Source organism: Orycteropus afer, unplaced genomic scaffold, assembly GCF_000298275.1.
Source record: "Orycteropus afer afer isolate SDZICR_OR568_19922 unplaced genomic scaffold, OryAfe1.0 scaffold00040, whole genome shotgun sequence".
Taxonomy (NCBI): domain Eukaryota; kingdom Metazoa; phylum Chordata; class Mammalia; order Tubulidentata; family Orycteropodidae; genus Orycteropus; species Orycteropus afer.
The window spans coordinates 11,075,335-11,088,414 of NW_006921627.1; the positions used below are offsets into that span (position 1 = coordinate 11,075,335).

Genomic DNA, 13,080 nt, shown 5'->3' on the forward strand with positions numbered 1-13,080 from the left:
ACCTTCCTTCCGAGGAGTGGCTGGTGGGTTTGAACCGCCAGCCATCTGGTTAGCAGGCAAGTGTCTTAGCCACTATGCTACCAGAGCTCCCTTATTACATTAGGAAACTGCATAAAACCAAGCAAAAAAACATCATACTGCCCCATAGGGTTTCCAAGACTATAAATCTTTGTGGAAGCAGATTGTCTCATCTTTCTCCCACAGAGCAGCTGGTGGCTTCAAATCACCAACCTTTTAGTTAGCAGTTGAATGCTTTAACTATTCTCCCACCAGAGCTCCGTAATTACATTGGGAAAGTATATAAAACTAGGCAAAAAAAAAAAATCATACATGGCTAAAAAAATGTTTCTAATTACCAACTTAAGACTTTATGAGTTAAAGTGACCATGGAATTGTTTATGAATAAGCAGAAATGTCTTGAAGTCTGCTAGAATTTTCTAGTGTCATCCTAAACTATGGGATGTTTGTATTAGACTCCATGTTACTGTAGTTCTAAAGCCCTTTGTACCCATGCTGAGGGTGGATACAGAGCCATGGGAAGAACATGACTTGCAGGATGTTGGCATTCCCTGCTTCTGTCTTCTACTTCTTCTGTTCAAGGTACAGGTTTAGAGTTTCTCTCCTGAAGTTTGGATGGACAGTAGGGCAGAAAGAGAACAATACACGGAGAACTTGCTGGTGGCCCCTTGGAAGTTTGTAGTACAAAGCTATCATGAGCAGATAGGTGAAGTTTCTGGTCTATATAGCAATCCTCTTTCAAGTCCAAACCCTGTGCATGGGCACTCTTGGGTCTCTAGAATGGATTTAGGGGAGGAGGGAGAATGTTCTTATAAGCCTCACCAGAGCACAGCTTGTGCAGGAAGGAATTGTCCAGGGTGACCATGGTAGGGAGGTCTTCAATCCGCTGTAGCTTCATCACATTGGAGCTGGCCTGTGGGCCAGCCATCATCCTCAGCTGGGACAGATCATACCGATCCCCAATTCCAATAGGGAACACTGTCACTCCTAGAAACAGCAGAGGAACAAAAACCTGCTTTGGGTGGTGCACTCAAATCAAACTGGCTTAAAGCTACACCCAGCATCTGTTAGTGGCTCATATATTACAGACTGGCCCCACACATCATCACACTCTCTTGACAAAACTTTGTGAGGGAGATGTTCAGTCGTTCCACAAATAATAACAAGCACTTACTATATATCCGGTACTATTTTAAGCAATGGGGACACAGCAGTGAACCAAACAGATAAAGTCATCATGGAGCTTACACTGGGAAGACACATACAATAAACACACAAATAGGAAAATAGATAGTATTTCAGATGTGAACAAGTGATGTGGAAAAAATAAAACAGGGTTAAAAAAAAAAAATGAGGAGAGCCCAGCAGGAGGTGTTATTGTTTCATATAAGGTGGTTGAAGAAGGGCTCAATGCAAAGGTGGCATGTGAACAGAGACTTGAAGTAAAGATGGAAGATATTCAAGAGGATATCTGGTGGAAGAACATTCCAAGCAGAGAGAGCAGGAGGCACAAAGGCCCAGAGAAGAAATGTGCTTGCTGGAGCACAATGAGCAGGAAAGAGTGTGGGGCTCAGACAACACAAAATTTTGTAGGCCACAATAAGGATTTAGTGTGTCCTCTGAATGTAACAGAAAGCCAGTGGGAGTTTGAAGCAAAGTGACATGAGCTGACTTTGATTTTTAAAGGATTACTACAACATCTATGTTGAGAAGGACCTGAGGGGAATAAGGACAGAAACAGGGGTTCCAGTTAGAAAGCTATTATGCCAATCAAGGTGAGAAATGATGGGGGTTTGGAGTAGGAAGCCAGTGGTGGTGTGGGAGGAAGTGGTATGATATTCAATGTATTTTGAAGATGGATCTATAGTTTGTTGATGAAACATATGGGGGGTATGAGGGAAAAGAGGAGTCAAGGTTTTTGACCTAAGCAAGCAGAAGGATAGAATTTACATTTTTTAAGATGAGGAAGACTGAGGAGAACTGGTGTTGAAAGTTAAGAGTTCAATTTAAATCACATCACCTATGAGAATATCTAGATACAGTTAAGCAAAGAGGTCTAGGTTGGAGATAAGGATTTCAAAGTCATTGGTGTATAAAAGTATTCAGACCTGTGACACTGAATGAGATCACCAAGGGGGTGAGGATAAGATGTCACAGGGCTGAGCTCTGAGTGTGCACACTCCCATTTACATTGACAAACAGAGGCTTTAAATGGTTAAACGACTTGCCCAAGCTCACATCTGTTTCCTCTAAATCATAATTGCTCCCTTTCTTCGTGAAAGTCTTTTTTGAATTCCTGCTGCTAAAAGAGAAAAGTCTCCATCCTGAAATTCCCCATTTTCTATGAAATTTCCTTCATTTTCTAGAAAATTCTAGGTATATGCAATTTGTTTAAGGCTATAACTGGTTTTCTGCTAGCAATTTTTCAGCTCCGGAAAGCTCGACTTGTATTATCTAAATAAATATTGCTGATCTTTTAGTGCCCTCTTTCCTGAAATAATAAATTTTATAAAAAAGTCACATTCATTCATTAGGCAAACATGACATGAGCATCTATTTTGGGCATTATGCATAGATTATACAAAAATAAGGGAGATTTTGCCCTTGACTTCAAAGAACTCCCAGTTTGTGCAAGAGAGAGATATGTAACAAATAAAGGTAATCCAATGAGATTTATGCATTTTGAGTAGTTAAGACATGGTACAGAGAACAGAGTGAATAATTCTCTCAGGAACAAAGTCAGCAAGATTTCAGAGAAGAGCAGGGTTTTCAAGACACAATCTTCCAGAGGTGATAAGAAGACTCAACATCCGTCCACTCACCCAACCCTCCCTCACCATTACATCACCTGTCCTGGCTCACATTCTGTTGATATTCATAACACGAGTTCTCGTGGTCATGAGGCAGGGACACAGCGCATCCTTCCTAAAACAGTTTCCTGTCTGCCACCACCACCAGCCCATTAGGCTGATATTGATAAAGGGCTCTGAATACATGGAGGTCCCTAACCACCCTCAGGACCCCAAAATGAATCACTCTGACCTCAGACATGGTATTTTGGTGAGAGTTCAAAATTTAAAGGATACGACTTTAAAAATGAAAAGGGTAGAGGTATGACTCACCTAGGCATGAAAGGCAAATGTAAAGGAATGAGATGTTGCCATTTAAAGCATTCAGACAAGTGAAGGATAAACAGACATTTATTGCTCTGTAGTTTCCAAATAACACAGTGATTGGATAATTTCCTGCTATTTGAAACCAGGTCACATGTGACTACTGAGTGCTTAAGTCACTCAGGATATTCAAAACTAACCTCCATCCACTTCCTATCCTCTAGCATTTTAGGAAGGTGTTGTAGTTAAGGTTGTTGTCAATTTGACTGGGCCTGGTTGAGTGGCTAGGCAGCTAGATGTAGTTATTCCCCATGCTCAGACTGGCAATCATTTCCATGGTAGAATCTACTGGAGCAGCTGAGTAGATCCTTTAGGGATGCGGTCTGTTTTGTATATAAGAAGCAGCTTTGTGGAAGGTCTCCATTTTTTTGGCACACTTGAACCCTCATGTAACCGAGTCATTGTTCAGCAGCCTGCCATACCCTGCCAATCTTGGGATTTCTTCTGGACTTAAGTTATGACCTACCATGTTGTTTGGTAATATCGGACTGTGCCATTTTATTTGTCAACCTTGGGCTTGTTAGCCTCAGCAGCCAGCAGCTGTCTGAGTGAAGAGATGCCTCTAGCTTCAGTGGACAGGGAGCAAGAGGCAGAGCTGAAGTCCAAGGTTGAGGGGCTTTCACCCAAACCCTAGAGCCTGGCACTTTGAACTTAGACTTAAAGCCTCCAAAATTATAAGAGAGTAAACTCCTGTTTGTTCAAGCCATCCCATTTGTGGTATATTCTTGTCAGAGTGGCACTAAATAACCAAAACAGAAGGTTTCTAGATGGTTCACTGAACACTTACTGTTAGACCTGGCAGCTTCAGCTGCTGGATTCACTGAATCCATGGAGATACCCATCGCTAGGATGACCACTGCCTTGGAGGCTCCAGGCCTCGCACCATGGACTTCCGAAGTTATGTATCGCACAGCAAAGCCCAGTGCATCCCCTGGCAATGAAGAACAGACCACCCAAGTCAGTACTGACTGTGACAAATGGGGTTCTTAAGCCAGCCAGTATCCTCTCTCACAGATCTTCAGGTCAAATGCTAGATGATTCAGAAACTCAGAGAAACATACAATTTAGAACTATAACCTGGAGGAGCCTTGTTGTTGTTGTTGTTGTTTGCCGTCGAGTCGGCCCCGACTCATAGCGACCCTTCCTTGGGTTTCCGAGGCAGTATCACTACGGAAGTAGGATTGCCCAACCTTCCTTCCGAGGAGTGGCTGGTGGGTTTGAACCGCCAGCCTTCTGGTGAGCAGTCAAGTGCCTTAGGCACTATGCTACCAAAGCTCCTTGGAGGAGCCTTAGCCCCTCATTTTACAGAAGAAGAAACTAAGGCTTAAGAGCAAAGTGACTAGCTGAGGTCATTCAATCACTTATGCCAAGAATCAGGACCAGAACAGAGGTTCCTGCATCGCTGCCTGTGGCCACACTTTACCCATTTGGCTGGGACCACTCTCCTGCCGCATGAGGTCCACGAGGCTCAGCAAGTGAGCATGCTCCTGGGCCACATTCCATGGAACATCAATGGTGGTGATGCTCCCGTACTGGAGCACTGACACCTGAGTGTGATGGGGCCCTGAGAAGAAAGAGAAAACAGGAATCACACTTTGACTCAGGTGGAACCCCAAAAGGAGCCTCTTTCTACCTGTCTCTTCAGACACCCCCCTCACCTATATTGGCTCTGGAGATAAAAGCCTTGGCAAAGTTCTTCATTTCCTCAAAGTAAGAAGCTGGAACATTGGAGGAGCCATCCAGGAGAAGAACCACATCTAGGGGCTGACTGCAGTCTGCAAAGGAGACCAGAGAAGTTAGCACACAAGTGCCAGCGGGGAAAGGGAGACTGGGTCACTAGGCCCATAGCAATAAGACACCTATATCAATAGGCTCTGCAGGGCATTGTCTACCATGTGGCACCATGAGGGGAGTGTATCTCTATTTGTCTTTTGTGATGACAACACGGGCCAGGGAGAAAGGAAAGAGGGAGATGGAGTTCCCAGGCCCAGGAGTATCCTAGGTTTGGAAACATTGAGAAGACTCTAACTCCACCCAACATTACTTTAAAATCCAAGGAAAGCAAGAGTTATCAGCTCCCTCAGTAACAGGAAACTGCAATTCTTCTGGAATTGAGTGAAATATTAGAGTGGCAAAACAGGCTGATGGCCAAAGGAAATAAAACAGAACCATAACCCTAGAAAATGAGCTCGTGGGTTCTCAGGTCTTTTTGTGGTAGGTTAGGATACTATTACCAGTCACCAGTTGCCATGGAGCTGATTCCAACTCAAGGCAATCTCTTGTGTGTCAAAGTAGAACTGTGCTTCACATGGTTTTCAATTGCTGATTTCTCAGAAATACATCTCCAGGGCTTTCTGCAAGGTGCCTTTGGGTGGACTTGAACCACCATCTTTTGGTTAGCAGCTGAGCACATTAACTTTTGCACCACCCAGACATTATAATGTATTATAGGGATTAATGGCCTTTGCTCATTTTAATGTTTGGAGACACAGCCACGAACTTAGTAAGAAAACACACCGGTCTAAACACCATCCTGAGATTTGATAATGTCCTGACTGTTCTTCTCAGCAGAAATGTTTCAAGAATCTAAATAAATCGTTGGCTCTGATTTAAAAAAAAAAAAAAAAAAGCGGCATTGATAAAAAGTGCAAGGATCAAGAGGCATTCAATGAAAGCTAGTTATTCTGGCATGGCCCAAAACCAACCAACTAAAAGTGTGCAAGAACTAACAACCGATTGGGGAGCTCTGATACAGAAATGATTCAGAAAGCAATAACAAAAATAGTAGTAGCATTTTTTTTTTCTTTTTTAGCACTTGCTTTAAGGAACTCTGGTGGCATAGTGCCAAAGGCATTTGACTGCTAACCAGAAGGTTGGCAGTTCAAACCCTCCAGCCATTACACAAAAGGAAGACTGGGTAATCTACTTCTGTAAAGATTTACTGCCTTGGAAACCCAAAGGGGGTTGCCATAAGTCAGAATTGACTCGATGGCAGTGAGTGTGGTTTTTTTGTTTGTAGCACTTGCTATATGCTAGGCACTGTTGCAAGCATTTTACAAGTAAGTACTACTACTATACACATTTTACAGAATAGGTGACTGGTGTCCAGAGAGGTTAAGTATTTGCCCAAAAACACACAGCTAGTAAGTGGCAGAGGTGAGATGCAAACTCAGGCAGTCTGTCTCCAGAGTCTGAAGACTTATCCTGCTGTCATCTGACTTCCCTGACATGTGTATCTCTAAAGCCTTGCTCCAAAGAATGTTGGCTACTTAGACTAATTCCATCTACCCAGTGTGGTGGCATAGTGCCTAAGGCATTTGACTGCTAACCAGAAGGTTGATGGTTCAAACCCACCAGCCACTCCATGAAAGGAAGACTGAGCAATCTACTTCCATAAAGATTTACCACCTTGGAAGCCCAAAGGGGGTCACTATGAGTCAGAACTGACTTGACGGCAGTGAGTTTGATTTGCTTGATTTACTGTGGTTAAAAGGGAGCTGACAGACACCACATTTAACCAGGGTTACCTCCAAGACAGGAAGTAGCACTGGGTAAGGATGAGGTTTTGTAATAATATAAGAGTTACACTTTATATTCCATATACTTGGTATTGTTTAAATTTCATCAGTAAGCATGAATTACCTTTGAGTTATAAAAACATACAAAATAAGATACCACAAAAAAGCAACACAAATCTATCTCCCTGCCTAGGAGGTGAGGAATCACAGGCATGATGCTGAAAGGAGTGACTAGACAAAGGGCCAGAGTGGGAAAGCTGGGATTAGAGAATCAGAGCGCAAGAATCCCATCTCAGTGGATGACGCAGCCCCAGGCCACTACCCAGCTGTTCCACAGCCCTCTAACCTGGACACAAAGGCACTTGCATTACCTGGGGTTGGGGAGAGGGTGGGGATCCTCAGCCCGTCTCCAGAACAGCACCTCTGCAGTACCAGGTCTGGAGCCTCTCGGGGGAGAGTTTCAAAGTCCTGAATGAGAATAGGGGCATTGGGCCAGCCAATCTTCTCCAGCTCCTGCATGTTGGCATGAGGGCCCACTCCAATGGGCACCACCTGGATATCTCCAGGCAGCCGCCTGATCTCATCAGAGGCAGGGTTTCCTGTCACCATGTAGACCAGGTTAGGTGCCTCCTCACGGTCCCCCTGGCTGGTAGAGAAGCTGTGCTCAGAGACATACTGTAGGGCCAGCCCAGTGTTGGTCCTGTTGCCACCCTGGTAGTGGATCTTGTGTATGTGCTGCAGGATGTCCCCCTTGGACTGTGCTTCCCTGAACATGTACTCCACTGTGACCATGTACGAGTACTGCAGAACAGTGATGTGGATGCCATTCTGGCCCACATCCATCCGCTGGATCACCTCCTCCATGAACTCCCTGCTTCGGTTGAAGTTGGCTTCACCAACCTTGTCTGACCCTTCTAAGACAAACACCACATCCAGAACCATGGAGCTCCTTGTGGGTCCCAGAGGTGAAAGCCCCAAGGGACCAGGACTCACAGTGACTTGTGCCATGGGGGGGAACTGAGTTGGGGCTGGCGCTTCAGGGGCCAGGTCACAGAGATAGTTGATAATCTCATCTGTTCTCTGTTCCAATTCATCCACACTGCTAAACACAAAGGCCTTGTTCTCAGGGGCTTGCTTCTCAATGAGGCGGATCTGCTTGAGGCTGGCATGGGGCCCAATGCCCACGGGGATCACAATGGCCTTCCTCTTCTTCAGGCCCTGCACATAGCGGACCAAGTTGCGGGCCATCCGTGGGGGTTCTTCACTGGCTGTCAGGAGCAGAGCGATGCGAGAGGCTTCAGGGCGTTCAGCCTTGCCAAAGATTTGGAAAAGGGTGTACTTTAAGACCTCACTGGTGGATGCCACCTGGCTGCCCGCATACTTCACCTCGCCAGCAATGCGCCGCAGCTCCGAGGGCCGCTTCCGATCCTTGAGATCAATGTAGGAGTGTGAGCCATCATGGTATTCCACGACAGCCACACGGATCCGCTTCTGGGAGATGTGCAGCCGTTCCATCATGCCCACCACGAAGACTTTGAGCACTTCGAATTCAGCCTCTGACAGCTTGGAGGAGCCATCCAGCAGGATGGCCAAGTCCAGCAGCTTGCTGCAGTAGAGGTCATGTAGGGGCAGCTCTGGAATATCTTCCAAGTATGGTGTGGTGGCACTGAATGGGGCTGCCGTGGGGGACAGCACAAGGATTCCTGACTCCTGGCAGGCTTCACAGGTGAGGTTAACACCATCACAGTGACTGTGGTACAGGAGAGAAATGGAATAGTTTAGGAAGAACCTATGGACACATCTTAGCCCTATTCAGAATTGTCATGGTTAATTTTATGTGCCAACTTGGCTAGGCTATGGTTCCCAGTTGTTTGGCTAAACACTAGTCTACCTGCTATTCTATAATGTAACATAAATGGAACTCTGGTAGCATAGTGCCTAAGGCACTTGACTGCTAACCAGAAGGCTGGTGGTTCAAACCCATCAGCCACTCTTCGGAAGGAAGGTTGGGCAAGCTACTTCCGTAGTGATACTGCCTCAGAAACCCAAGGAGTGGTCACTATGAGTTGGGTCCGACTCAACGGCACATAACAACAACAACAACAACAACAACTAAAGTAAATTATAATGTAATTATCTTTCAAAATATAATCTAATGTAATCAACGATCAGTTGAAGAGAGAGTTTCTAGGGTATGTTCTGCCTCCAGACTATAGATATTTTGGCAGAACTTTATTCTGCACTCTTTGCTACCTGACCTACAGATATTGGGATGCAAACCTGCAGGAATCTCCAGCCTTTCGCTTGACCTACAGATTTTGGACTTGACAGCCCCTACAATCACATGAGCCAATTCCTTGAAGTAAATCAATCTCTCTCTCTCTCTCTCTCCCTCCCTCCCTCTGTCTCTCTCTACATGGTGTGAGACACACACACACACACATATATATATACATAGTCACTAACATTGAGTTGATTCTGACTCTAGCAACCCCCATTGGCTTTCGAAGGCTATAAATCTTTACGGAAGCAGACCACTTTCTCTTTCTTCCACGGAGCAGTTGGTGGGTTCACATCACCAACCTTTTGGTTAGCAACCAATACTTTAACTACTACAAAATCAGAGCTCCATAAATACACCCACCCATACACATACACACACATATCTAGTTCTTTTTCTCTAAAGAACATTGACTAAGACCAGAACAACTGTACACAGAACTTCCTGCTTGGTCCAACTGAATGTGAGCTCCCCTGGAACATTTCCCACCCAACTGAGAAATCTTTTGGTTAAATCTTTTGGCTAAAGCCTATTCCCCTTACCACCTTCAGGCATAATCCACTCCACCTCTTCCAAACACACAGATCTTCCAAGTCCTTGCTCCTGACTGCCTCTTCGTCCTCGTCTCCCATTCTTCTTGACACTCAGGCTATGTCAGGCTAGAGTGCAGCATGCAAAGCTCATTACACCACTCCATGCCTCCGTGCCTATGCATATGCTATTCCTGCTCCTAGAAATGCACTCCACACCCTCCTTGTCTTCTGAAAATTCTACCTTCCATAGGTAAGATATCATTTTTAGTACATTATCTCCAAATAGCACCACCCTTTCTGAAGCAGACTCTCCCCATGATTCTAAGCTTCAACCCATTCTTGGTGATGAAAAAGATTCATTTTTGGTTCTAAGCCATACACTGAAACTCATACAGTTATTCAAAATTTCTTTTCAATCTCAGGCTCCAGCAACACATATATTTAATTATAGTCCAAACTTTATTGCACATATCTCTAAGGAAAAATATTACTCTAAAAAGTCGACACTAACTAGGACTTGTAAACGTTCTATTAAAACTAAATGCTTTGTAATACTTATTATAACAGAATTTTTACCTGTATGAATTTTGAACCATGTTCAATATGTTGGATCTTAAAGAAGAGAAGAAAATCAGGAAGGAAAAAAAAAAGTTTTGGAAAGATAAATACAGATTCAAAATCCCAGCTTTATCTAGTGCAGTGCAGTAGTGAACCACTTCGTATGGCCCTTCTAGCCATGGTCTTTGTGACTCCAATCAGATGACTGAATGGGACTTTGTAAATGTGAGCTGCTTGTGGCCCATTGGATAGCTTGCCAATAATGTAAATAAGGTGCATGGTACCCTTGTGGAGGTAGGACTATGGGAATAAGGTGTATGGAAACCTAACATGGGGATTGGTCAGTTTTGCTATCCTGCTAGGTTTAAAATGATTCATCCCAGGGACAGTAAGAAGAATCTCACTACCATTAAGAAGGAGCAGAAGAAGTGTGTCCTTTGGACCTGAGATCCCTGCGCTGAATGAACCTCCTCAAGCCAGGAGGCAGAATGCTTAATTGCTTACTGAGATGGCGAGAAGCAGGAGCAGATCTAGCAATGAGATTTCAGACCCTCAGAGCAAGAAAGCTGAGTGCGTTTGGGCCAAGGTTTACTGGCAGAGTGGGATGCTTCCAAACACCTATCAGCAGAGCTAAAAGAGCTTTATAACACTTGCCCAAGCAGGACAGAGGCCAAGATGAGGGGCTGAGGGCCAGAGGGAGACCTTCCTTTGGGCATGGCTGAAGGGAGCCTGCCTTGACTGTAGGACTGTATCCTGAGCATTCCTAATCCTGACTTGTAACCTGTTACTTCCCTAATAAACCCTATAATCATGAGTATCGTGGGCCAGTTCTGTATGGCCATTGCAAGAAATTATCAAACCCAGAAGAGAAGTAGAAAGTGCTAGAGGAGGCATAGTTGATGTCAGAATTGGTTAAAAAAAAAAAAAAAATTGGGGGGTAGGCGTATGTTTGACCTCTGCCTCACAGGAATCAGCCTTGGGCTATTAACTGTGATCTTGCTCATCCTCTCTCCTTATGAAGTTAGAGGAGGTCAGATGATGTGCCCCTATGTCATTTTCACATCTGGTAGGATAATGCAGTAGTGCCTAAGGCATCTGACTGCTAACCAGAAGGCTGGTGGTTCATACCCACCAGCCACTCCTCAGAAGGAAGATGGGGCAATCTACTTCCGTAGTGATACCGCCTTGGAAACCCAAGGAGGGGTCACTATGAGTAGGATCTGACTTGATGGCAGTGAGTTTGATTTTGGTTTTTTGAGGATAAAGCACTCAGGAGTTGGCTATGGAGATCTCTAAGGTGGTATTCATAGGAAAAGAGAATGGCTTGTTCATTCACTCTCCCAATGGACATTATGTACCAGGTACTGGCTAGGCCCTGCATCCAGCCACAAATCTGTAGCAGAGCAGTTCCCCATGCACAAATTTCTATACTACGAGACCAACCTCCCAGGCCCTTCCGGTCACACCACCCTTTCACTAGTGTCCTGGAAAGTGGCAGTGTGTGCCAGACCACCAAAAAAATCCAAAGAAACAAACCCATTGCCATCCAGTCGATTCTGTTTTGCCATATGTTCCTGAGTAGAACTGCACTGTGTAGGGTTTTCAAGGCTGTGATCACTCTCTGGAAGCAGATCACCAGGCCTGCGTTCTAGGGTGCCCCTGGGTCGGTTTGAACCTCCAAACTTTTAGTTAGTAGTCAAGCATTTAACTGTTTGTGCCACCCAGGGATGCCTGTGCCTGACCACAAGTGAAATCAATTTACCCTGAGGTGGAGCCCCACACAAGCTAAGACCACCTCCCTCACCCTTTGAGACTACTTCAGCACTCCCAGAACAGTGACAAAGGCAGCTGTGCCCTGAGCCCTGGGAAGCATTGTTCTGTGACTTTGACTCTCAGGCAATGTCCCCAGCCTGCTCTGGAGCTACTGTCCACAGCCTATTTGAAGCCACAGTGTGTACCATGGTGGCAATCCTTCCCCATCTGCCCATGGAGGAAGAGGGGAGAGAGCTCAAAGGATTCATGCCTTATGGCTCAGAACCCCAAGTTACCATTGGACTCACCCAATCCTTTATTCCTTACAGTCTCCATTTCATCATAAGGAGGGTAGGCAAGCAGGGCCTAACTGGGAAGTTAATTCCTACTTCCTCATGGCCCACACAATTTATTGCTTTAATCCTTGGTTAACAGTGCATGAGTGCCATACTTTCTAGTTTCCTGTGTTTGCTAGAAAGTTCACCTCAGACAGTGTTTGCTCTTGTTTGTACAGATGGTGGTGGCAGGATCTGATTCTGGCAGCTGTGGCCACAACCCCCTCCCCAGTGAATTTAAGTTCTCAAATTTAAGTTCCCATAAGGCTTGATCAGTGTCAGGGAGTGGTGTTGAATATATCAGCATTTTAATTAATGTTCCCTACTTGAGTGCAAGAGTTCAGAAAACTCAGAGCTCACTCTGAGGACTCCTGCTAACCCCCCCAGAAGCCAGTTTCCCAGGGGCAACGTCCTGCAGAGAAAGCCCAGAGTCTCAGACATGGGTGTTTTCCCCCCAGTTATTAAATTCATGTCCAATTACCTTGGCTGTGGTCACCAAGGTGTCTTTGTTATACTGAGAGGTCAGGGGCTCCACCTAACTTTCCTTTCCAGCAACTCTATCTCCAGTAAAAAAGAAATCTGACTTGCATAGAAGCCTGTCCTTGGACTAAACATGACCTCTGGGGACAATAAGAAATCATGCCCTGCCTTAAGCTGGAAAGGTATAAATGCTTTTAAGAAATATATTTGGGGGAAGAGACCTAGCCTATCTTTAAAGAAAGAGAAGCAAATTCTACAAACTAAATTAAAAACTCAGTCTCTCAAGTCATTAGTCATTTTATCTAAAATCTAAGTCTCTGAGCAAGCCCTAAAGAACATGGTAAGCATGAAAAAATACATAACAAAATGACAGCAACAAATTCAAACTTATCAATAATCACCCTGAATGTTAATGGATTAAATGCACCACTC

General features: G+C 44.8%; 1 protein-coding gene across 1 annotated transcript in view; it reads right to left on the reverse strand.

Moving 5' to 3' along the window:
- VWF (von Willebrand factor) overlaps positions 1-13,080 on the reverse strand; it is a 215,415-nt gene that overhangs the window by 69,189 nt on the left and 133,146 nt on the right. The window contains exons 27-31 of the mRNA XM_007937087.2: positions 7,081-8,459; positions 4,850-4,966; positions 4,615-4,755; positions 3,979-4,122; positions 841-1,005 (exon numbers count right to left, since the gene is read on the reverse strand). Coding sequence (XP_007935278.1) covers positions 841-1,005; positions 3,979-4,122; positions 4,615-4,755; positions 4,850-4,966; positions 7,081-8,459 — 1,946 coding nt within the window. The remainder of the gene's footprint in view (positions 1-840; positions 1,006-3,978; positions 4,123-4,614; positions 4,756-4,849; positions 4,967-7,080; positions 8,460-13,080) is intronic.